The sequence below is a fragment of the Pundamilia nyererei genome, unplaced genomic scaffold (assembly GCF_000239375.1).
Source record: "Pundamilia nyererei isolate P.nyererei 1_Seehausen unplaced genomic scaffold, PunNye1.0 scaffold00032, whole genome shotgun sequence".
NCBI classification, from domain to species: Eukaryota; Metazoa; Chordata; class Actinopteri; order Cichliformes; family Cichlidae; genus Pundamilia; species Pundamilia nyererei.
Genome location: NW_005187433.1, coordinates 2,653,424 through 2,673,992, shown reverse-complemented (window position 1 = coordinate 2,673,992; position 20,569 = coordinate 2,653,424). Strand labels below are relative to the sequence as shown.

The 20,569-nt window shown below is 42.1% G+C and overlaps 1 protein-coding gene across 2 annotated transcripts in view; it reads left to right on the top strand.

The window, feature by feature from the left end:
* Positions 1-20,569, top strand: part of LOC102214959 (tankyrase-1-like) — a 119,282-nt gene that overhangs the window by 4,162 nt on the left and 94,551 nt on the right. The window contains exons 3-4 of one of the 2 annotated variants that reach the window (XM_005729257.1): positions 3,086-3,194; positions 14,152-14,247. In XM_005729257.1, coding sequence (XP_005729314.1) covers positions 3,086-3,194; positions 14,152-14,247 — 205 coding nt within the window. The remainder of the gene's footprint in view (positions 1-3,085; positions 3,195-14,151; positions 14,248-20,569) is intronic. The other variant, XM_005729259.1, reaches the window with a different exon arrangement.

Below are 20,569 nucleotides of genomic sequence, written 5' to 3'. Positions count from 1 at the left end.
CAGCTGTTTTTTTTATGTGCATTAAAGCTAATTCCTTGCTGACAGTTTAACCAAAAGGCATTTCCAGTGGAAATTGGCCGACATATCCTCAGCATAACCATGTATAATATTCACAAAACTTAAAAAGAGGTTATACACACACTGTTAGAGAGTTATCTCTGGGATGCTGGGATGATAGCTCCCTCAGGACTTAAACTCCGGTCAGAGAGTGGGGCACAGAGAGTGATGTCCGGATATACTTTAATGGAAGTTAATAGCAGCTCAACAGTACAGCAGTAGGCATACTTAACGAATGTGGGAGGGGTGGACAGACGTGTGGTTCTGAATAACAAGAAACAAGGAGAAACAATTTTCACATATAAATATAACACTCATCACTTCCCAACATCATGCCAATATAATGAACTGTAACACAAATAATCAGCTGAATGCTCTGACATAAGAAAGTCCCACAATCCCATTTGAACAGGCAGGAAACAAGAATACCTACATATCTCAGACAACAGAAATGACCTAATGCCCCCAAATTAGGAAAGGTCGCAATTACATGGTCTTCAGTGCCCTCTAGTGGCTAAATAACACAACCGCGGTACACAGATCCAACCCGCAACAAATGCTACGGTGGTAAGTCACATGCCTCTACCAATCTCGATAAATCTCCTAGCATAAACCCCCTGTAATCAATGTCAAAGTACAACCCGTGCTATAAGTGGAAATAGACTCGTAGAACTGGAGGGATTTTGACTCACATTTGCACAGGAACGCACACCGCTGGAGATCGCTATTCCCCCACACTCACGGAGAAAAACATGGCTAGTGCTCCTCGGACTCGTGATACGGCAGGAGCGTCGTAAAAGCATGTGACGTCATCACCGCAGCAAACAGTAAGAACAAAGTGGAACTTATCGACAGAAATTAACACTGCACTTATAGCGATGCAATTGAAATATAAGGAGACTTTCGGACACACACAATGCGGTAATATTATGTTGAAGCACAGCACGTATCACTCCGCGAGGCTCCTGCCTACAATAGCCATAATTCTCCGACAACCCATCAAGCGGTGCAGCTTTGTACTAAAACATTTTTTGACAGATTTTCGAGCGCCGTGTACGACATAAACTCGGTTCGAGGTCAGCACAACCAGAATTCATACATAAGGCACACGGGATTATAAGGGGCACTGTCGATTGTTCAGAAAACCAAAGGAATGATTTTAAGTGTGCCGTATTTTCCGAAAAACGGTAATAACGACGGCCCGCTAGCATGCGCTACCAGAAATTGTGCTTTGTTGTGTATCTGACATATAAAAGCCAAAACCAGTTCCACAGCACTGAAGTTGGAGCATTTTTACAAATCAATTCTGGTTCATTTGTTTCATTCAACAATCCGCTTTCGCCCTCCTCATTCTCTGTCGCCGCCATGCTTTTTCCGCCATGTGCGTATGAAAACAAAGGCACTGCGCATGCGCGTTTTGCCCATATTCTACTGGTATTACCGTGAACGGTATGATTATGGCTCAGCCCTAGTCTGGATCATGATGGCAGTCCAGACTTTCCTCTCTCAGCTGGGAAAGGGAGAGAGTGGACGCTGAGGTGTTCCCAAGTTGCCTCACGGGAATTGTCTCTTCACTGTGTCCTGCTTCTGTCCTGGGGTCTCCTCCCAGTTGGACATGGCCAAAACACCCCACCTAGGAGGTATCCCAGGTAGTATGCCTGAACAACCTTGACTAGTTGTTTTCAGTGTGAAAGAGTCATAGCTCCAGAATGACTAAGCTCCGACTAAGCAACTTTCTGTAAGGGAGAGCCTAGACACCCTTGGGAAGCTGATTTCCATGGCTTGTATCTGCAGTCTTATTCTTTCGGTCATATCCACTGCTTGTAACCATAGGTGAGGATAGGGACGTGAATTAACTAGTAAATCAGCAGTTCCACTTCCACGCTCACCTCTCTCATTACCACAGCTGACCGTTACAGCATCTGAATGACCTCAGAGTTCACTCTGTCAGTCTCCCACTCCCTTCTTGCTTTGCTTGCCTTTGGATTGAGTGGTGGTCAGAGGTGGAGGCCTTGGCATTCCTATCTTTTATTGTTTTTTTTTAAAGTGTAGCAAGTAGCAATTATAAAAAAAGATTGATGTAGCCTCTGTGACATCACCTACTGATTTATGAAATCTTTCGAAACGTAATTATCTGGCTGTTTAAAAAATCAGAGAGCGAGAGGGTTAATGATAGCTGCGGCTAGATTGCAGATTAGCAACATGCAAACATGCTTACTTCTGCTAAAAAATGTGGATATGTAGAACTAGAATCTGAGCGATTACTTTAGGCCATTAGAGGAGCTGCAGTCTTGGACCATCTATTTGTCTTCATTGTTCAGCATTCTGGGTGAGGTTTTCCAGGCATGTCCCACCGGGAGGAGGCCCCGGGGCAGACCCAGGACAGGCTGGAGAGATTATATCTCTCGGCTGGCCTGGGAACGCCTTGGTATTCCCCCGGATAAGCTGGAGGAGGTGGCTGGGGAGAGGGAGGTCTGGGCCTCTTTGCTTAGGCTGCTGCCCCCGCGACCCGGCCTCGGATAAAACGGATGAAGATGGATGGATGGATGGATGGATGTTCAGCATTCTGCTTTGCACTGCTTGTCAGCAGTGCAAAGGTAAAGTGTTCTGTGGCCATTATGCTCGTATGGCAAAAGTGTGAACACATTCTCTCAATCTCTTTCAGTCCCACCTCTGTTGACACATCACATCCACTGCTGCAAGCCGCGCTTTGGTGACGTTTCGGTCAGTCGTGCGCTCCTCGATTTTTGTAACCTTGCGTGTTTTGCTGTTGCTGCAAAAGTGCTGTACAGCCAGATTAGGTGTGGTTGTGCGATGTTGTCACCAATACAACATTAACTTTAAGAGTATGTTGTTAGATTTTCACATTTGTTTTGCAGGAAAAAAACAACTCAAACTTCAAAGCAAAGCAGTTTGTAGTTTGACTGTTGCTCTGTCTGTGTCACACATGCAATTATTACATGTTATAAAGTAAAAAAAAAAAAAAGAACGATCTGAACACCCATATGCCACAACCTTTTTATCGTAGGTGGTGTCCTTGCTGCTGTGTCAGGGGGCTGACCCAAACGCTCGAGACAACTGGAACTACACTCCGCTGCACGAAGCCGCCATCAAGGGCAAGATAGACGTCTGCATAGGTGAGCACACAAAACACACATGGCAAAAATGCCAGGCCATGACCTGTACAAAGGGGTTTGCATTAATGACTCTCACTCAAAAAGTATGCATTGCACAGCAACCATCAGTACATTCAAAAATGTGTTTAGTGGCATTTGAAGGTCTCGGTATTGCTATTTTTCTTGTGTCTGTTGGCCCAGTAAGATTGAATTAACCGGTCGTGTGAACAGAAGCAAAACAGAAAACAGTCAGTGCTCGAACTGGTTGCCATAATAGTATTCTAGTTTGCTGCATTGCTCCTTTGGGTACAGTAAAAGCCAATGTTTATTTTTTACAGTCATTTAAATATATTTTCTCATCTTCGTTGATAATGCTTTGGGAAATTTTTTTTCCTAAAAATTAAAGTTTGAATTGAAGAGGTGTGTTTGTGCAGCAGCTCACAAGCTGGAGTTTGAAATGTGTAATCATTATATAGACATTATATTAGAAACTTTAACGACCCCAGCCCATGCTCTATACTGCTATGCTCTTATTTCCCAGTTAGCTTAAAGCAGCAACTAATCTGTAAACTGTGTTACTGCCTATTGTTAGTCCCCCACCCACCCCACCCCACACAGGGGACAAAAGGAGCATTGATTTTTTTTCGTCTTACTTGTGAGTTCACATTCCTGTTGAGATGGTGCAAAGCGATACTAAAGTGTTTGATCCCTTCAGTCCACAACGACCTCTGTTTGGCCGTCTCTGTCATCACGACTCGTTGTCTGCCTGTCAGCAGCAGAAAGGAAAGTACCTTTCAAGACGGTCTATACCGGGCTGACCGATAACAGCGACTTGCTGAGCAAAAATAGAGTCTGAGTAGGCTGCACGATGGTTTTGAAGAAAACAACATTGCATTTCTTTATTGATTCATTGATTTTTAGTTCCCTGCCCTTTTGTTGTGGGTAGGCAGAGTCTTAACTATGGTGAAACTTGCAGGTTCTAGCCTCACGGGTGCTTGTAATCATTTATTATGGATGCTCTCGCAGCATATCTGCACCGGGAGATTTGTGTGATTTAACCAGCTGTGTGTAGAGATTACATGTAACCAAGTGTCACAGACAGTCTTAAACAAAAATAAAAAAGCCAACTTGTATCCTGGGGTAACGTTTGTCTCACACGCATCTCAGATGAAATTGAGTTGCAGCCATTCCATGAGACAGGTGAGCGATGGATTCCAAAAAGGCTTTCTGGGTGGATTTACAAATAAAGATTCAATTCCACAGAAAAATAGACGAGCTGTGTTACTGATCCCCGAGGAAAATCAGAGGTAAACACGATTGGCCACAAACATGAAAACAATCTGAGCTGTAATCTTTATGATGTTTGTGGAAAAGTATTGCTCAGGATGAGGACTAAGAACAAATGACTGCATGAACACTCAGTGACACCTCGCCTGGAGTGCTGAGAGCAACAAGGAGGAAAAGTTGTGCCAGTCTTTTTTCTTTTTTTCATAGTTTCTGCAGGATGCCAGGGCTCTGAGAGACTGCATAGCAGCAATGGGCTTTGTGGTGCTGTGATGATCCCTGAGAACCAACTTCACTCTGCTCTCAGAGGTTTTATCGATTTATCAATAATTATGAATGAGACTGAAATTGAGGTAAAAAGGGTTAAATCTGCTGTTGACTTTCTCTTCACTCAGTCATGTTTAGTGTTGGTTTTCAGTCTAAGCAGTGCTTGATTTTAAAACTTTCTGAAAAACTTTAGAAATGAGATGAATTCAAAAACTTCAAGCTGAATCATACCAGGAAATAAAGACTTCACATTTCCAGGTTCAGTTTGGCATCCTGCAGTCGGACTTTTAATGAATTTATGAACGACACACTTTGTGTTTTATTGTTTAATTATATTGACATGACATTTTAAGCACAGCATCAGTTGCAAGTGAAATTCTCTGTGGTAGCTCTTTATAGCAGCTGGCTTTGTTTTACAATGGCTCATTTAAGGTCTTTACAGAGCCGCACTGATGTATTGGCTAATATTTGCTATTTGTTGATGAATTAATACGTGCATTTATAACAGCCAAAAGATTCTTTGTCGGTGTTGCATCTTTGTAACAGCTGGTTTAGGGTTTCTGTAACAGCCAGTTTTGAGTGTCCACAGCACCCGGTTTAGGGTTCCCCAACATCCGCTTTAGGGTCTGTACAACAGTTTGTTTAGACTGTTTGATTTAAGGTCCTAAAACAGCTGACAGTACCAGCTGTGTGACCCTCTCTTTTTCAGTGACTGTCTTATAACCTTGACCTCCTCCCACGTTGCTTTTTAGAGATGCGTTTAAGTGCCGTCTTTACTACACAATTTTTTGTTTGTCCCCGTACTGTACTTAATCAAATTTGACGTTGTTTGCATTCGATCAAATATTGCAGTGAGAGTAGCTGTAGGGCAGGGGTCTGCAACCTTTAAGACCCAAAGAGCCATTTGGACCCGCTTTCCATGCAAAAGAAAACACTGGGAGCCGCAAATAGTTTTTCACATCTAAAATGAAGATAACACTGTATATATTGTTTTTTACCTTTATGCTTTGTGTGAACAACTAAGGTGTGTTGCTTATGAAATCCATGAAGTGCTACAGAGAAAATTACATTTTATTTATGTAATTAGCACATTTTGAACTCTTAAAGAAATATAACAAAAGGAAAGACACCCAGCTGAACTAAAATGATCCAGCAAACATAAACTGTTGTGAGCTGCCACCCTTATGTCGCCTTTGGGCTTTTGGAGCCTTGACATGACTTTTAAAAAATAATTCGGAAAAAAAGCACTATGCTGCTAAAAAATGAAAAATAGATATTTGCAAACTTCTGCCTAAATATGTATTTTACCTGGTTAATGTGTATGGCGGGGCGTGGTCTGCAGCACTGCTGCAGGGGAGGAGGACGCACCTGAGCGGCACCTGCAATCACGCCTCGCCGCCTTAACGTCTGTGCCGTCTATACTGTTGTTGGTATGTGTCAGGCTGTGAGCTGAAAAGCTACCGTACAGCAACCGTGTGTGAAAAGTGGTCAATAAAGAGATGCTGAAAAGTAGAGCTGGGCGATAGAACGATAACGATATGTATCGCGATATAACTTTTACTCGATAGAGAAATTAAGCTATCCCGATAGACCTCGCCGCTCTTGTCCTCAAAGTCAGCCAATCCAAATTAAGTAGCGCAGAGCTGAACCAATCACAGCCGCAGCGTCACGTCGCGTGACTTGTTACGTACAGCACAAGTGCCAAGCCGCACGTGTGTTTGTTTGGGAAGCAGCCGGCGGTTATGGAGGAAATGAGTGTGCCGACTAGAAAAATCAACCGAGCGTGACCGAAGAGAAAACAGATGATGGTTCCAATGCCGGAGAGATTGTCGAACGGAAGAGCCAAAGAAGTTCCGTAGTGTGAAGGTATTTCGGCTATTTCAAGTCTGACAAAAAACAGAGTAGCGTGCACTGTAAATTGTGCTGAAAGCAAGTCTGGAAATACAATAAACTGGTGCATGCGTCACACTGTGCGCCACGTTATTGTTTCGGTGAAATGAATTTCTACAATACTGTTAATTCTACTCTCTGCAGTGTTTAAATGCTTACATATACACACAGTTACTGTCGGTCCACACATACGACTCGGTTCTGCTTCTATGCCGCAGCTTTGTTTACTTTTTCCCACCGAGGCTTCTAGACTTCTGATTGGCCAACATTTCTGCACGGTTAGGAATCGAGCGCCACCTGCTGCTTTGGCATGTTCATAGCAGCGTTTTCCTTCATTTCTGCCTTTATGTGTGGACGGGATTATTTTTTAAAACGAAAACGGAAAATCTCCGTTTTCAAAAATACCCGTGTACGTGTGGACGTAGCCTCAGTCTCTGACTGGAAGCGCTAATTCGTCATTCGGCTTTTGTCAGACTAAAGTAACTGTTAAAACTGTTTGAAAAGCTAAGCTATACAACAAGGAGAGATTGAGAATTTCCTTTTAGTTCTCAGTTTATTTGATATTGACAAAAGTTAGTCAGTTTTGTCTGTTCTTCTGTAACACAAACTAAGATTTATTTTTAGAATTAATATTTTGTTTCTAAGTGGAATTGACAATTTAGTCTGTTTCGTTTGTTCTATTTTGAAACTTAGACGCTTTAGCGGCTGCCTTTTGTGTAGTTTGCAATATTTGCCTTTATTTATCTGAAAAAGTCTCATGTTCCTTAAGTACATCTACCCTGTTGAACTTATTATGGGAAATAAATATTTAAATAAAAACAAGCTGCTGATTATTTCACATTTTACTTGTGAGCAACGGCACATTTAAATCTTACAAATATAGTTATTTGGCTTATATCGTGATAGATATCGTGATCGCCTGAAATGAAAAAAAAAAACATATCGTGATATGAAAAAATCTCATATCGCCCAGCTCTACTGAAAAGCATGTTCACGCAAACATCGTCGGGTCTGCCGTGATATGTTTACAATGGGACTTCTGCTCCTGAACCTCTGCGCACAGCGTCTGCAAATCGGGGCTGTACAAGTCACTTTCATCTTTACGCAGGACTGTAAGCTGTCGTCTGTGAGGCGTGAGCGGTGTTTGTTTTTAACAAAGTTCATGGTGGAGCTGCCGACATAATGTGGATCCGAAGATCCATAACTGGCCTACCTGGGGTTGAAAGTCTCGATAAATGCACGGCGTTTCGCCCGGTACACCGGCTTCCGCAAGTGTGACGCTTATTTTGAGCGATGAAAAAATAATAAAATATAATTTTATTTTTATATTTCAAAATTACAATAATCTTCCAATTTAGAATTACAAGTTAAAAAAAAGAACTAACATAAATAAAATACACTTCAGCTAAATACTTCTAATTTATTTTCCCAAACTGCGTGGAGCCGCACTATAAGGACTAAAGAGCCGCAGGTTGCCGACTCCTGCTGTAGTAGATGGAGCTAAACAGAGAATATTTTGTAATATGCTATTCAAGCAAAATGCAAATATGTTTTTTTTTTAAGCAATATGTTATTTGAATTTGATTGAACATGCCATTTGCTCATTTGCAACAGCAACTGAAACTTGCAGCCTAATATGAAAAGTTTGGCACACTTGCTATACCAATAATCACTTCTCAGATTTTATTCTTCAGGGTGAAACGATAGATTTATAAAGTTTGTACAGTCAGAGTTTTCTGACTCTGACATAGTGTATATATACAAGAAAACCTCATGAAGCAAGTAAGCAAGCTTTTAAGACAGCAGTTGGAAAATGTTTACAGGCTAAATCTGTTTAGATCAGGCTTAATGCTATGCAGACTTTTTGGGGATTATTTCAAGGACACAAGCAGCCTTAGTTGTTTGTGTCCTTATACACTGTTATACAGTGCACCGAAAGGCGCTTTAATAAATATTAGTGCCTTCATTTTGAGAAAACACGGCCTAATAATTGTTTTGAACCAAGAACCTAATAAATATGTTGTTTGCTGCCAGTTCAGAAGGCAAATATTTCCAGGTCACATAATCAAGTGATGAGGTAATTTAAAAATCTGGCTGCCATCCTCAAAAGCATTTCTTTCTCTTGCCTTTGGCACAAAGGAAAAATGCAATCCGCATTTCCACTCACCATTGTCTCCTGGATGTGTGTGTCCCTGACTGCACAATTTGCAAAGCTGAATAGATTTTCTGCAAGATTTCATAGTAAGAATTCAAATTAAAATACAGATGATCTGATGTCTATTAATTTTAAATATATTTTTAAACAGTGCTTTCATAGATCTAATAAAGCTGCAAAGGTAATTTAGATTAAATTTTGTTATCAAAGCGACATAACCTTTGCTTCAAGCGCTTTTTACTCCATGTCTTTGAATAAAAACAATTATGCTCATTTCTAGCTCCACATTCTTGTTCCAAGACTCTAATCAAGTATGTTTTGAACAAGTCACAATTTTGAAATGACCTCTGTGTTCTGTACTTATCAAAGGTCTTCTTCCCCAAAAGTTCTCATTCGTTGCCCCTTGCCTGGCTTCCATAAACAGAACCCAGGGCTTTTATACTTTGGCACTGCATGAGATTACCGTATGAGGAAATATGTCCTGATCTGATGTCAGTTTTGGCACAGGACTTGAAAATATATTGTAAATCAAGAGAGATGCCTGAAGCCTGAGCTTTTAATTTACAGGGATTAGTTTTACATAAGCTTACCAAATGATTATGCACAGAGGTTCCTTTTTGAACTGTTACAAGTCAAGACCAGAGCATGTTTTTGGATAAACCCACCAGCCCACCACATGCAGTAAAACTGCATCTATATTGTCAGATGTGGACCAGAAAAGGGACAGAGAAGATTTGGTTTGCAGCACAAACTGCAAAGTTACAACCAAACCGAGGCATGTAAACAAAAATCACATGGTCTTGCTTTCTTGCTTGTTGGACAGCGTTTTAGTAGCCTGTCATCCTGCCAGGCTAAAGATTTAGCAGCTCTGATTTGACTGTAAATTCAGCTCAGCGTGATGGACGCTGTAAGTAAGAAGTAAGAAATTAATCTCTCATTACTCGACTTGCATATTTTCAGGTTCAAGGTTAAGAGAAAATCACATTGACATGAGGATATTTCAGATCCTGAGGCAGCCATGCTGAAGACGATAGCTTCCAGTGATTCCAATGACAGTTCCGTATGTGGATTATTTTTATTCTTTCCACTGCTTCTTTGTTCGCGAGGGGACGCCACGGCGGATGGAGCCGCATGTTTGATTTGGCACAGCTTTTTCTTACGCCTCATGCCCTTCCTGACGGAAATCTCCCAGGGATTTGTGTCTCTTCCCGGTCTCGAAATGGGACTTGTTCATGTGTTAGCTGAATGTGTTAACCACAACACCATGAGTATAAACCACTACAGGGCCATCCACCTCTGGGTGCTGCATTAATGAACCACAATGATCTATTTGATAAAAACAATGTGATTGTATCCATGCATGCATGGAGTTGTGAGGATCCTTATCCATGCATTTTATTTTATGGAATCCATGGAGCCTGATGGGTGGAGACAGCTTTTCTGGTTAAAATGTCTCTTAACCATCCAGCTAAGGCTGATGTCAATTTATTTTTCTATTATTTGAAGGTAATAGAAAATCATTTAGTTTAGGAAATGTCAAAAAAGTGAACGTTGCCGTCACAATTCCACTGAAGTGGCATCTTTAAAGAGACTGTTTTTTACTTTTATCTATTTGAACAATTCTTGTTTTTGAGAAAATAATTGGTATTTTTGTCTAGATAAATGACTTAGAAATTGCAGTTTATTATTTTTTTTTCTCCTCCCTCTTAATTAATATTTTCAGAACAACAGTCCTCACGTAATTTGGTGCTCCATGCATTTATTCAGATCATATTGTTCAACTTCCCAGTTATCACTGTGTGGCCCGCCGTGACGGAGCAGAAGAAAGACCTCCTTATCTTTACTGTATGATGTGCATTTTGAGCAGATAAAAGCAAAAGAGTTTCTTAAAGAAAGGCTTTCACTGTGAAGTGTTTCCAAGAGAACTCTGTGCAACAAAAGGCTGCTGGATTATAGCAAAACTCTGAATCATTAGATTAACTAATATTGACACCAAAATCATTAAACAGGACTGCTTCTTGGCTTTGGGTTAATCATGCATCGTATTTCTTGTTCGTCATCCGACTCCTTGGACCCAAAGGTTTTCAAACGGCTGAATTGGTTTGACCTTTCTGTTTTTGACTCAAGCTGTTTTGAACCTGCAAACAGCTTTGTAGGGGGCGAGACCTTTAGGGAGGGATGAAGGTGCCACACTTGAAGGGAACGGAGTACACTGGATTTATAGCACAAAATGGCATTACCCTATTATTGTCTTGGAAGCTAAATAGCACGTGTTTTAAGTAGAACCTCCCACTTGCATTACTTACATTTACACATCTTAAAACCACTTTAGTTGAGACGGGCTGAGAAGGAGATATCTCTGTGCTCATTTTTTGTAAAAGTTGTGTTACAGCACAACTACAGTGGGGCAAAAAAGTATTTAGTCAGCCACCGATTGTGCAAGTTCCCCCACCTAAAATGATGACAGAGGTCAGTAATTTGCACCAGAGGTACACTTCAACTGTGAGAGACAGAATGTGAAAAAAAAATCCATGAATCCACATGGTAGGATTTGTAAAGAATTTATTCGTAAATCAGGGTGGAAAATAAGTATTTGGTCAATAACAAAAATACAACTCAATACTTTGTAACATAACCTTTGTTGGCAATAACAGAGGTCAAACGTTTACTATAGGTCTTTACCAGGTTTGCACACACAGTAGCTGGTATTTTGGCCCATTCCTCCATGCAGATCTTCTCGAGAGCAGTGATGTTTTGGGGCTGTCGCCGAGCAACACGGACTTTCAACTCCCGCCACAGATTTTCTATGGGGTTGAGGTCTGGAGACTGGCTAGGCCACTCCAGGACTTTCAAATGCTTCTTACGGAGCCACTCCTTTGTTGCCCGGGCAGTGTGTTTTGGATCATTGTCATGTTGGAAGACCCAGCCTCGTTTCATCTTCAAAGTTCTCACTGATGGAAGGAGGTTTTGGCTCAAAATCTCACGATACATGGCCCCATTCATTCTGTCCTTAACACGGATCAGTCGTCCTGTCCCCTTGGCAGAAAAACAGCCCCATAGCATGATGTTTCCACCCCCATGCTTCACAGTAGGTATGGTGTTCTTGGGATGCAACTCAGTATTCTTCGTCCTCCAAACACGACGAGTTGAGTTTATACCAAAAAGTTCTACTTTGGTTTCATCTGACCACATGACATTCTCCCAATCCTCTGCTGTATCATCCATGTGCTCTCTGGCAAACTTCAGACGGGCCTGGACATGCACTGGCTTCAGCAGCGGAACACGTCTGGCACTGCGGGATTTGATTCCCTGCCGTTGTAGTGTGTTACTGATGGTGACCTTTGTTACTTTGGTCCCAGCTCTCTGCAGGTCATTCACCAGGTCCCCCCGTGTGGTTCTGGGATCTTTGCTCACCGTTCTCATGATCATTTTGACCCCACGGGATGAGATCTTGCGTGGAGCCCCAGATCGAGGGAGATTATCAGTGGTCTTGTATGTCTTCCATTTTCTGATGATTGCTCCCACAGTTGATTTTTTCACACCAAGCTGCTTGCCTATTGTAGATTCACTCTTCCCAGTCTGGTGCAGGTCTACAATACTTTTCCTGGTGTCCTTCGAAAGCTCTTTGGTCTTGGCCATGGCGGAGTTTGGAGTCTGACTGTTTGAGGCTGTGGACAGGTGTCTTTTATACAGATGATGAGTTCAAACAGGTGCCATTCATACAGGTAACAAGTGGGGGACAGAAAAGCGTCTTACAGAAGACGTTACAGGTCTGTGAGAGCCAGAGATTTTCCATGTTTGAGGTGACCAAATACTTATTTTCCACCCTAATTTACGAATAAATTCTTTACAAATCCTACCATGTGAATTCATGGATTTTTTTTTCACATTCTGTCTCTCACAGTTGAAGTGTACCTGTGGTGCAAATTACTGACCTCTGTCATCATTTTAAGTGGGGGAACTTGCACAATCAGTGGCTGACTAAATACTTTTTTGCCCCACTGTACGTCCTCTGGAGACTGAACTCAAAATTAGATGCTGACAGTTGTGAATGAATTACAAGCAGCACAGACTGTATTGCAAGATGCATGAGCATTTCAGGCTGTGAATGTGAGATTGCGTTGCTGTATGGTTGTGCATCAGACTGTCGTTTCTCTCTCTGGCAGAGTATGGGCACATCTTTATATTCTCACTGTTGGATTGGGATTGGCGCAGAGTTAAATCATGTTTTTTTTGTGGGGTGAGTGGGTGAATAAGGTCTGCGTCAGTGCCGGGGCCGAAAGAGAGAGAGAGAGCACGTGCACGTATGTACCAAGATGCCTGCTTCTCTCCTCTTCTTCTGTGTCGGCTGTAAGCTGGGTGGTTTCAAGTGTACACAAGTGTACAAAGGGCATGTGCGCTGGGAACTGCTCAACACTCACAATAGTGGGAAGTGTGGTGGAAAGGAAGTCGGTAAGAGTATTGACATTAGCACCCTCAAAAGGGCTCATTTAAAAAGCGCAAGCAGTTTGTTATTCAGCTCATACCTGATCGGTAGTCTCATGCCTCTAGCCTCACCTTGCTTTGTTCCTTTCCTTTCCTTTCCCCACATTTCCAGCTCTCTTGTTTTGTTTTGCTCTTCCTCCCCTCTTTTCGTCCTCTACCTCTCCCATCCACTCCAACTCTAAGCCCCCCCCCCCATCCCATGGTTCCCTCTCCTCGTCTCTCATGTCCCCTCCTCTCTTCGCCTCTCCTCTCTCATCTTGTTCTCCGCTGCATCGCTCAGTCAGTTGGAGAGGCAAGAGTCTCTCCACTCGCACTGCCTGCCCGCCTCGTCGCTGTTGCTGCTGCTGCCTCGATTAGCCGTAGCCTCTCTTCTCTTCCCTTTCATTTCATTTTTTAAACTTATATTCTCAGCTTAATCACAGCCTTCCCTTCCTCATTCTTGGAAGTGTGATGTGTTTTGCGGCCGGTCACGTAGCTGTTAAGTCCGCTGTTTCTCTCTGGCGGTGTGTTGTAGTGTAGCTTTTGCTTGCTTTTGTTGTGGCATGTCTGTTTACATCAGCAGCATGGGTCGCAGGGCAGGGGCAGCCAGGGGCAGCCGAGGGAGCAGCACTAGCAACAGAGGAGGAGCAGCTGGAGAAGGAGGAGAGAAATGTGAAACGGGACTGGCAGGAGCACTGCCAGGAGACACAACCGCGGGAGGTGGAACGGGAGGGATAGCTGAGGATCAAGTGGTAGAGAAAGGAGGAGGTCCAGGACGAGCAGTGTATGGAGAAGGATGTGGTTCAACAGTAGCAGCGGGAGGAGCAGGAGGTGGACTGGGAGGAAGTGTGTGTCGGGGAGTTTGTGTGTCAGTCCAGGAGCTTAGCTACTGTCTCTGTCTGCCCTGTTGTTGTACAGTGTTACTGCAGCATGGAGCCGACCCCAACATCCGCAACACGGACGGCAAGTCCGCCCTGGACCTGGCTGAACCCTCCGCCAAGGCCGTGCTCACAGGTCAGTTTCCTGTCTGTCCTTTAAACGCTGCGTACACTCAGAACAGCAAATATGTGTTTCTTTCTGTCACGGTGTGTGTTCTTGTGCAGGCTGCTTGTGTGTACTGCTCATAGTTTCTTGTGTGCCTTCCCAGCGCTCTTCTACTCCTGTCTTCACGCTAAGTGTGCCCACAACTTTCATTTCCTCTCTCTCTCCCAAGGTTTCAGGCAGCATCACCTTTTTTCTGCCTTATCTGTCACGCTCTCATTTTACAAGGCTGCGCTGCTCTTGTGTTCAGTGTGGACTGCACACCCATTGGTTACTACATCCCATTTTCTTTGTTTTGCTTCTCTCCAAGGCTGGAGTTTGTGGTTAGCGAGGTCGTGTCTCTGCTTTCCTTTTTGTTCTCTCTTTTTTATTTTCTTCGTTGAGTCTTTTTGGCTGAAGCTGCACTCATCGATCAGTCACTCAATAAACCATTGTTGAATTGTGTTGAATTTTTTTTTTTGCTCGCTTGCCTTTCTCTCTGTAGTCCTTTATTTTTCCTTCTTTCCTTGCCTTTATTCACAGAATTATATCATGAACAGCAGCAAATTGATAAGAACTTTGCACTGCAGGTCCACATGTATTAGCCGCTGCAACACCCTAATGTGTGCGAGGATAAGCATTGATCATCATTTCCTACACGGCTTGATGTGAGATTTAGATTTTTAGACTGAAATCACAAGGAACTAATAGCTAACATTCAAATCCTTTTGACTTTTCCCTTTTTTATGTATTAAATCATTTCCTTACGGTAAGGCAGTAGAAACAGGTTTTGACGTCCCCCAAGCAAAAGAAGGGGGAAAAAAAGCTTGCAGCGCATTAGTGACCAAAAAAACTTTGCTGTGAAACTCAAGCTAATTATTGGTTCTTTCATTGTTATAAGCTCATAAAAGCAGCAGGACTCATTACACCTATTCAGTGGTAGAGGAACCACTGGGACATAGTTACAGCTTTTTAATGAGGAGCTTTTGAAAAATATATATTTTTAATAAATAGTTAAAACCCCCTTTTTATTATTTTATCTCAATTTTTTTTTTTTTTTTTACATCTTTCCTTTCATTATCATCACTTCTTGGCATTGCATATGTGTTATTTTGACGATCAGAGCGCTTGTTTCACAGCGATCACTCAGATCGCAAAGGTTGAAAGACTGTGGGTTCGTATGGATCCGAATGTTTTGGTTCGCTGTAGTCTTTAGTAAGTAGACTTTTATATTCTCTTACTTTCGCTCTCTCTGGGTATTGATGTTGACTCTAAATCAGCACCCGCTTCTGTGTTTACGCTGAATTTCATCACCGTGCTGGTCCTCGCTGGTAAATGAGATGAACCTGGAGATACTACAGCGAGGAGCAGTGCGGTGTCAAAACAAGGCGCTCCACAGTATATTTGATAGAAAATGTTTACCGAACATTGCAGACTTAATTAAGTGTGCTTATACTTTATGTAATGACTTGAGGAGGCTAATAATGTAAACAACAAACCGACTGAGACCTGCTTCCAAATTGGGAGTATAGTAGTGCAGCTTACACTGCGTACTCGCACAGAAGCTCACAGGAAAAGGTTTTTTTTTTTTTTAAATGTTCTTCTCTGTGAACTCCTTTAATTAGAATAACAAGGATGTGAGTTGCTTAGAACAAGGGATGTCAAGCAAAGATCTTGCATGTGGTATTTACAAGCAACATGAATGTCGTTATTGTGTGGTTATACATGCTGATTTGGCCCGTTCGCCAGCACAGTCAGCAGTTGCAGCAGTGGCTGTGACACGGGGCTCATGAAGGTAATTAAGGCATTGCAGCTACTTCTGCCCAAAGTCATAACTCAGTCAAGTCTGAACACATTTTAATTTAATTTAATTTTTTTATGCTCAAGTGTGATTTACGCTTCCATGTGATAACTGGAAGAACTGCAAACAGAAACTGCTCAAAGTTAATTTGCCATATTGCCAGAGTTATCGCGATGCTTGCGTTTAATCAGCACCAATTGCCCATCATCAAATTCCTTTTTTATTGCATACACTGATTCAACTCACTGTTTGAGGACACTCGGTCTGCATCCAATGTATCGATGGAACAGGACAGTATTCCACCAAAATCAGAACATCTGTGCAAGGCAAAAACTGGAGCACGAACAAAAAACGCTGCACGCCTCCTGACAGAGCAACACCTGGAGCTGACAAAAAACTCAATGGAGAGCCACCTGAAATAGACGCAGAACAGTAATACCCATGATTTATTTTTAACTTACTTTCTCATTTTAACGTCACATAACTCTGTTCAATTTACAATCCAGTCGGCAAAGAAGTTGGTATGGTGAAGAAAATGTAAATCACAATAGAATGCAATGGTTTGCAAGTAATAATAGAAATTCTATATTTGTTTTAAATAAGAGTTCAAAGGCATTTTTACTTTCTTTAAATGAAACTGACATTCATATTTTGATTTTGATGCCAGCTATGCTTATCAAGAGTTGGGACAGGGGGATGTTTTCCACTGTGTTGCATCATCCCTTCTTTTAGCAACTGTAGTTATTTTGGAACTGAGGAGACCAATTACTGCAGTTTTAGAAGCAGACGTTTTTCACATAGATGTTTGTAATGGGATTTTAGCTGCATAACAGTCTAGACTCTCCCAGGTCATATCTTTAACATTTCATGACAGCCAAGTATTTACAATGGATAAGAAGTCTGGACTGTAGGTGGGCCTTTTTAATACAGAGCTATGCTTTGTAATGTGCGCAGAATTTGCTTTGGCACTGTCTTGCTGAAGAAAGGTCCTCACTAAAAAGATGTCTGGATGTAAGAAAACTGGTGTGCATTCTCTGACCACCTTGCACCCTTTTGCCTCCAGAACTGTGTGATTTCTTCATGGCGTAGATTCTGCAAAATGTTGGAAACATTCCCTTAAGGGGTTTTTATCCGTATTGATATGATGACTGTCACACAGCCATCAAGTCTTTCCACTTCCTGAAGGTGCTGTAGTGGATTGATATCTGGTGACTGCGGCAGTCATTTGACTCAGTGAACTTATAATCATGTTTTAGGAAATGAGTTTGAGATGATTTAAGCTTTGTGGCATGATGCGTTATCTGGCTGGAAGCAGCCATCAGGACATGGGTACACTTCACAGCAATACTCAATTAGGCTGTGGCATATTGAATAATGATTAGTTGGTACTAAGGGGCCTTAAGTGTGCCAAGAAACTACCACAGCATTGCACCAACACCAGCATACTAAACCTCCAGGCAGGAAGGATCCATGCTGTTGTTTATAGCAAATTCTGACCCTATCGTCCAAAAGGGGCAGCCGAAACTAAGCCTCAACAGACCATGCAACTTTTCTTTTCCAATCTTTTTTTAGCTTAAAGCTGAAAGCAGTCTGGCCATTCAGCTCTGGTATCAAAAAGATATTTTCAACTAGACAAATGCCACCCATTAGATATTTTTTCTTTTTTGGACCATTCTCTGTAAACCATGGGCATGGTTGTGTGGGAAAATCCCAGTAGATCAGTAGACTCAGAGAAATACTCATACCAGCCAATGTGGCACCAACAACCATGTCATGTTCTGCTCCAGTCGGATGCTTGGTTGAAACTGAAGCAGGTCGTCTTGACCATGTCTACATGGCTAAATACATGAAGTTCCTGCCATGATTGTCTGATTAGATATTTGTGTGACATGACATATCGGAAGGTAAAACTCCAATTAGGAAGTTGCTAAACAGATACAGATCTAGCATAGAGCTGAAAACATAAATGATGATGGACTGCTTGTGACTCTTTTCAGGAGAGGCAGATGTGTGTTGTGACATTTCTGTGAAAAAGTCAATAGTAAAGTATTTACAAGGACAGCTAAACCTGTCAGTTTGAAAATGTGTCATTTTCAAAAATAATCTGCTGACGCATTCAGGCGAAAAAATATAGCTACCGGTGAAAATAGTTGATCACCGGCAGTCTGAGTCTCCACGCCACTGCGAGTTCCCTTCATCCTGAGGTGGTTTTGTTTGTGGCTCGGCTCAAACAAATCACCACATCTTGTTTGTACCGTGAATTATGTTTTTAATAGTAGACACTAATTACCCACGCTATCATCCCGTTACATTGTCTCTGCACGTCACGCCATTCTGGAAGGATTGCGCTGTTGTAATTACTGTAGGAAGTGATGCGTTTAATGGGATGCACTGACTGACAGTTTTAGTATTGAATATATGGTCTGGGTTTGGTAAAGGCTGCAGGAAAAAAATGAGCTAGGGGAGTTATTGTGAACGTATGTACTTGTGTTTTTTATTTGTAGCCTGTGCCGTGCTCTACGTGACGGTATGGACCTTTTTCCCTCGTCCTATGTATTGTGTGTCTTAGATTTAAAGGTTCTGCTCTATTCCACTTCTCTGCCGCAGGCCAGCACAGCTTTCAGTCTGCAGTGATGGAAGTTTATATTGACCCATAAATTAGCTATACTGCTCTGCCACATCCAATAGGGTGCTCTTAGGAAAGTCTGTCCCCTGTTAGCTGGGGATGTGAAACGGAAAGGCAAAAAAATTCTGTTGATATATTTATTTTAATGTGGGTTCAAACCCCTCACACTGTGTTGTAATTTTAAAAAGCAACTCTGTCAGATGACATCTGCGAATTAGTTTTTTTTTTTTTTTTTTTTGTTTATCTTTTGTGAAGTTCATCTCGCAGTTTGGTTTCCTGACCAGGATGAACATCACAACAAGACAGACCCGTGTGGACTGCCAGCTTTTTGTTCTGTTAATTTACTCAGGCGCTCCCCAGATGCTCTTTTTACACACACACAGCCAGGGAAATCTGCAGATTGCTGTTTCAGTCTGTTGCAAGCATCAGACACAACTACTCACGTCACACTAGGGGGTAGACTCACATGGACAGCTTCACTTCCTACGTTTCTGACAAGTATTTGATGAATAAAGCCCTGGTGTTGTGCTTCTTGTTGGTTGCAGAAGTTCAGTTGTGTTAGACTCTTGTGCTCGACCATATGACATGTTTCATCTGTTAAAGCATGCTCTGATTGGTATGCACAGCCTGTCAGAATCTGCTTTAACAGTATCAGTTGCACAGAAATAAGGAATTAGTTCTGATAGAAATGTAAATTCTTCAAAGGAAAGAAAAAAGCTGGAGGTAAATCTGTCCTCATTACTCTAAGATGCATTTGTAGTATGAAAGCTTAGAGAGTAGCAAGTTAATTACATTCCTTATCAGGTTACAAGGGAGAGTGCGCACAGGTTTGCTGTGAGATTAGCCTGTTGCTAAATGGTCAGTGGCTCCTGAAGTTGGTTTTAAACTGTGTTTGTTGCTTGGTTCGGCTGACTTGTTAGGCCTGATTCAAAGTCCTGCGTCATTTTGAGACATCCTGAGAAACACCAGATGGATTAGCATTTTATGATCAAGCAAAGTAATTTTTAGTACAACCTTGAGGCACTGCTCTCTATCACAAGGTGAATGAGAATGTGACTTTTGGGCAGCCTATTAAATCAATTATGCACAAGTTCTGATGGACAGAGTATTTCACGTTGAAATCCTTTTGAAAGTGAGCTGTGGACTTCAAGATTAACCAGGATGAACCTTTGATGATTCACGGTGGACTGTGTATCACAAGTGTCAAATAACAGGATGTGGTGAATGCTAAAACATGAGGTTTTAGCATTTAAATCCTCCCTCTGGTTATTCAAGATCCTGTCATGGTGATCCCAGCCTAAGCAGGGTATTCCACATGTCCTCAGCAAAGTTTCCTCTTATTCTGGAGGATCCTGAGGTGGGCCCCAAGCTAGATGATATATATAATCCTTCTAGCAGGTTCTGGTTCTACCCTGAAGTCTCCTCTGAGTGTGAACAATCTCCAAAGGAGGCACTCTAGCTTAACCCTCTGGGGTTGTTGGACGCGCCGGTGCGTCAAAATCACATGACCAATTTAAGACGACACAGCTATGAGATGCAGCACGTCAGAGTCTCCATTTCAACTTTGGTCGAAAGTGCGGACTTCAAACTATATACCAGTTTTTGAATTGTGTCGATGGGCCACGTAAAACCAGAGTTATGATAAAAAATGCACGCGATGTTTTTTTTTTCTGAACAAAACAGTGGCGTTTACAGCGGGAAGAACGGTAAAACGGCATTTTCTACAGACATCGCTAGCAAACAGTCTCTGCTTGCGAGTGAAAAAAGAAAAAGAAAAAACACTCCTTCCCTATTGGTGTTAGAGTTTACCATGTCAGCCAATCAAAAAAATGATAAGGCAACATGTGACATTTGGTTGTTTAGGGAGAAGGGGAAGTTTTTAGGAGTGA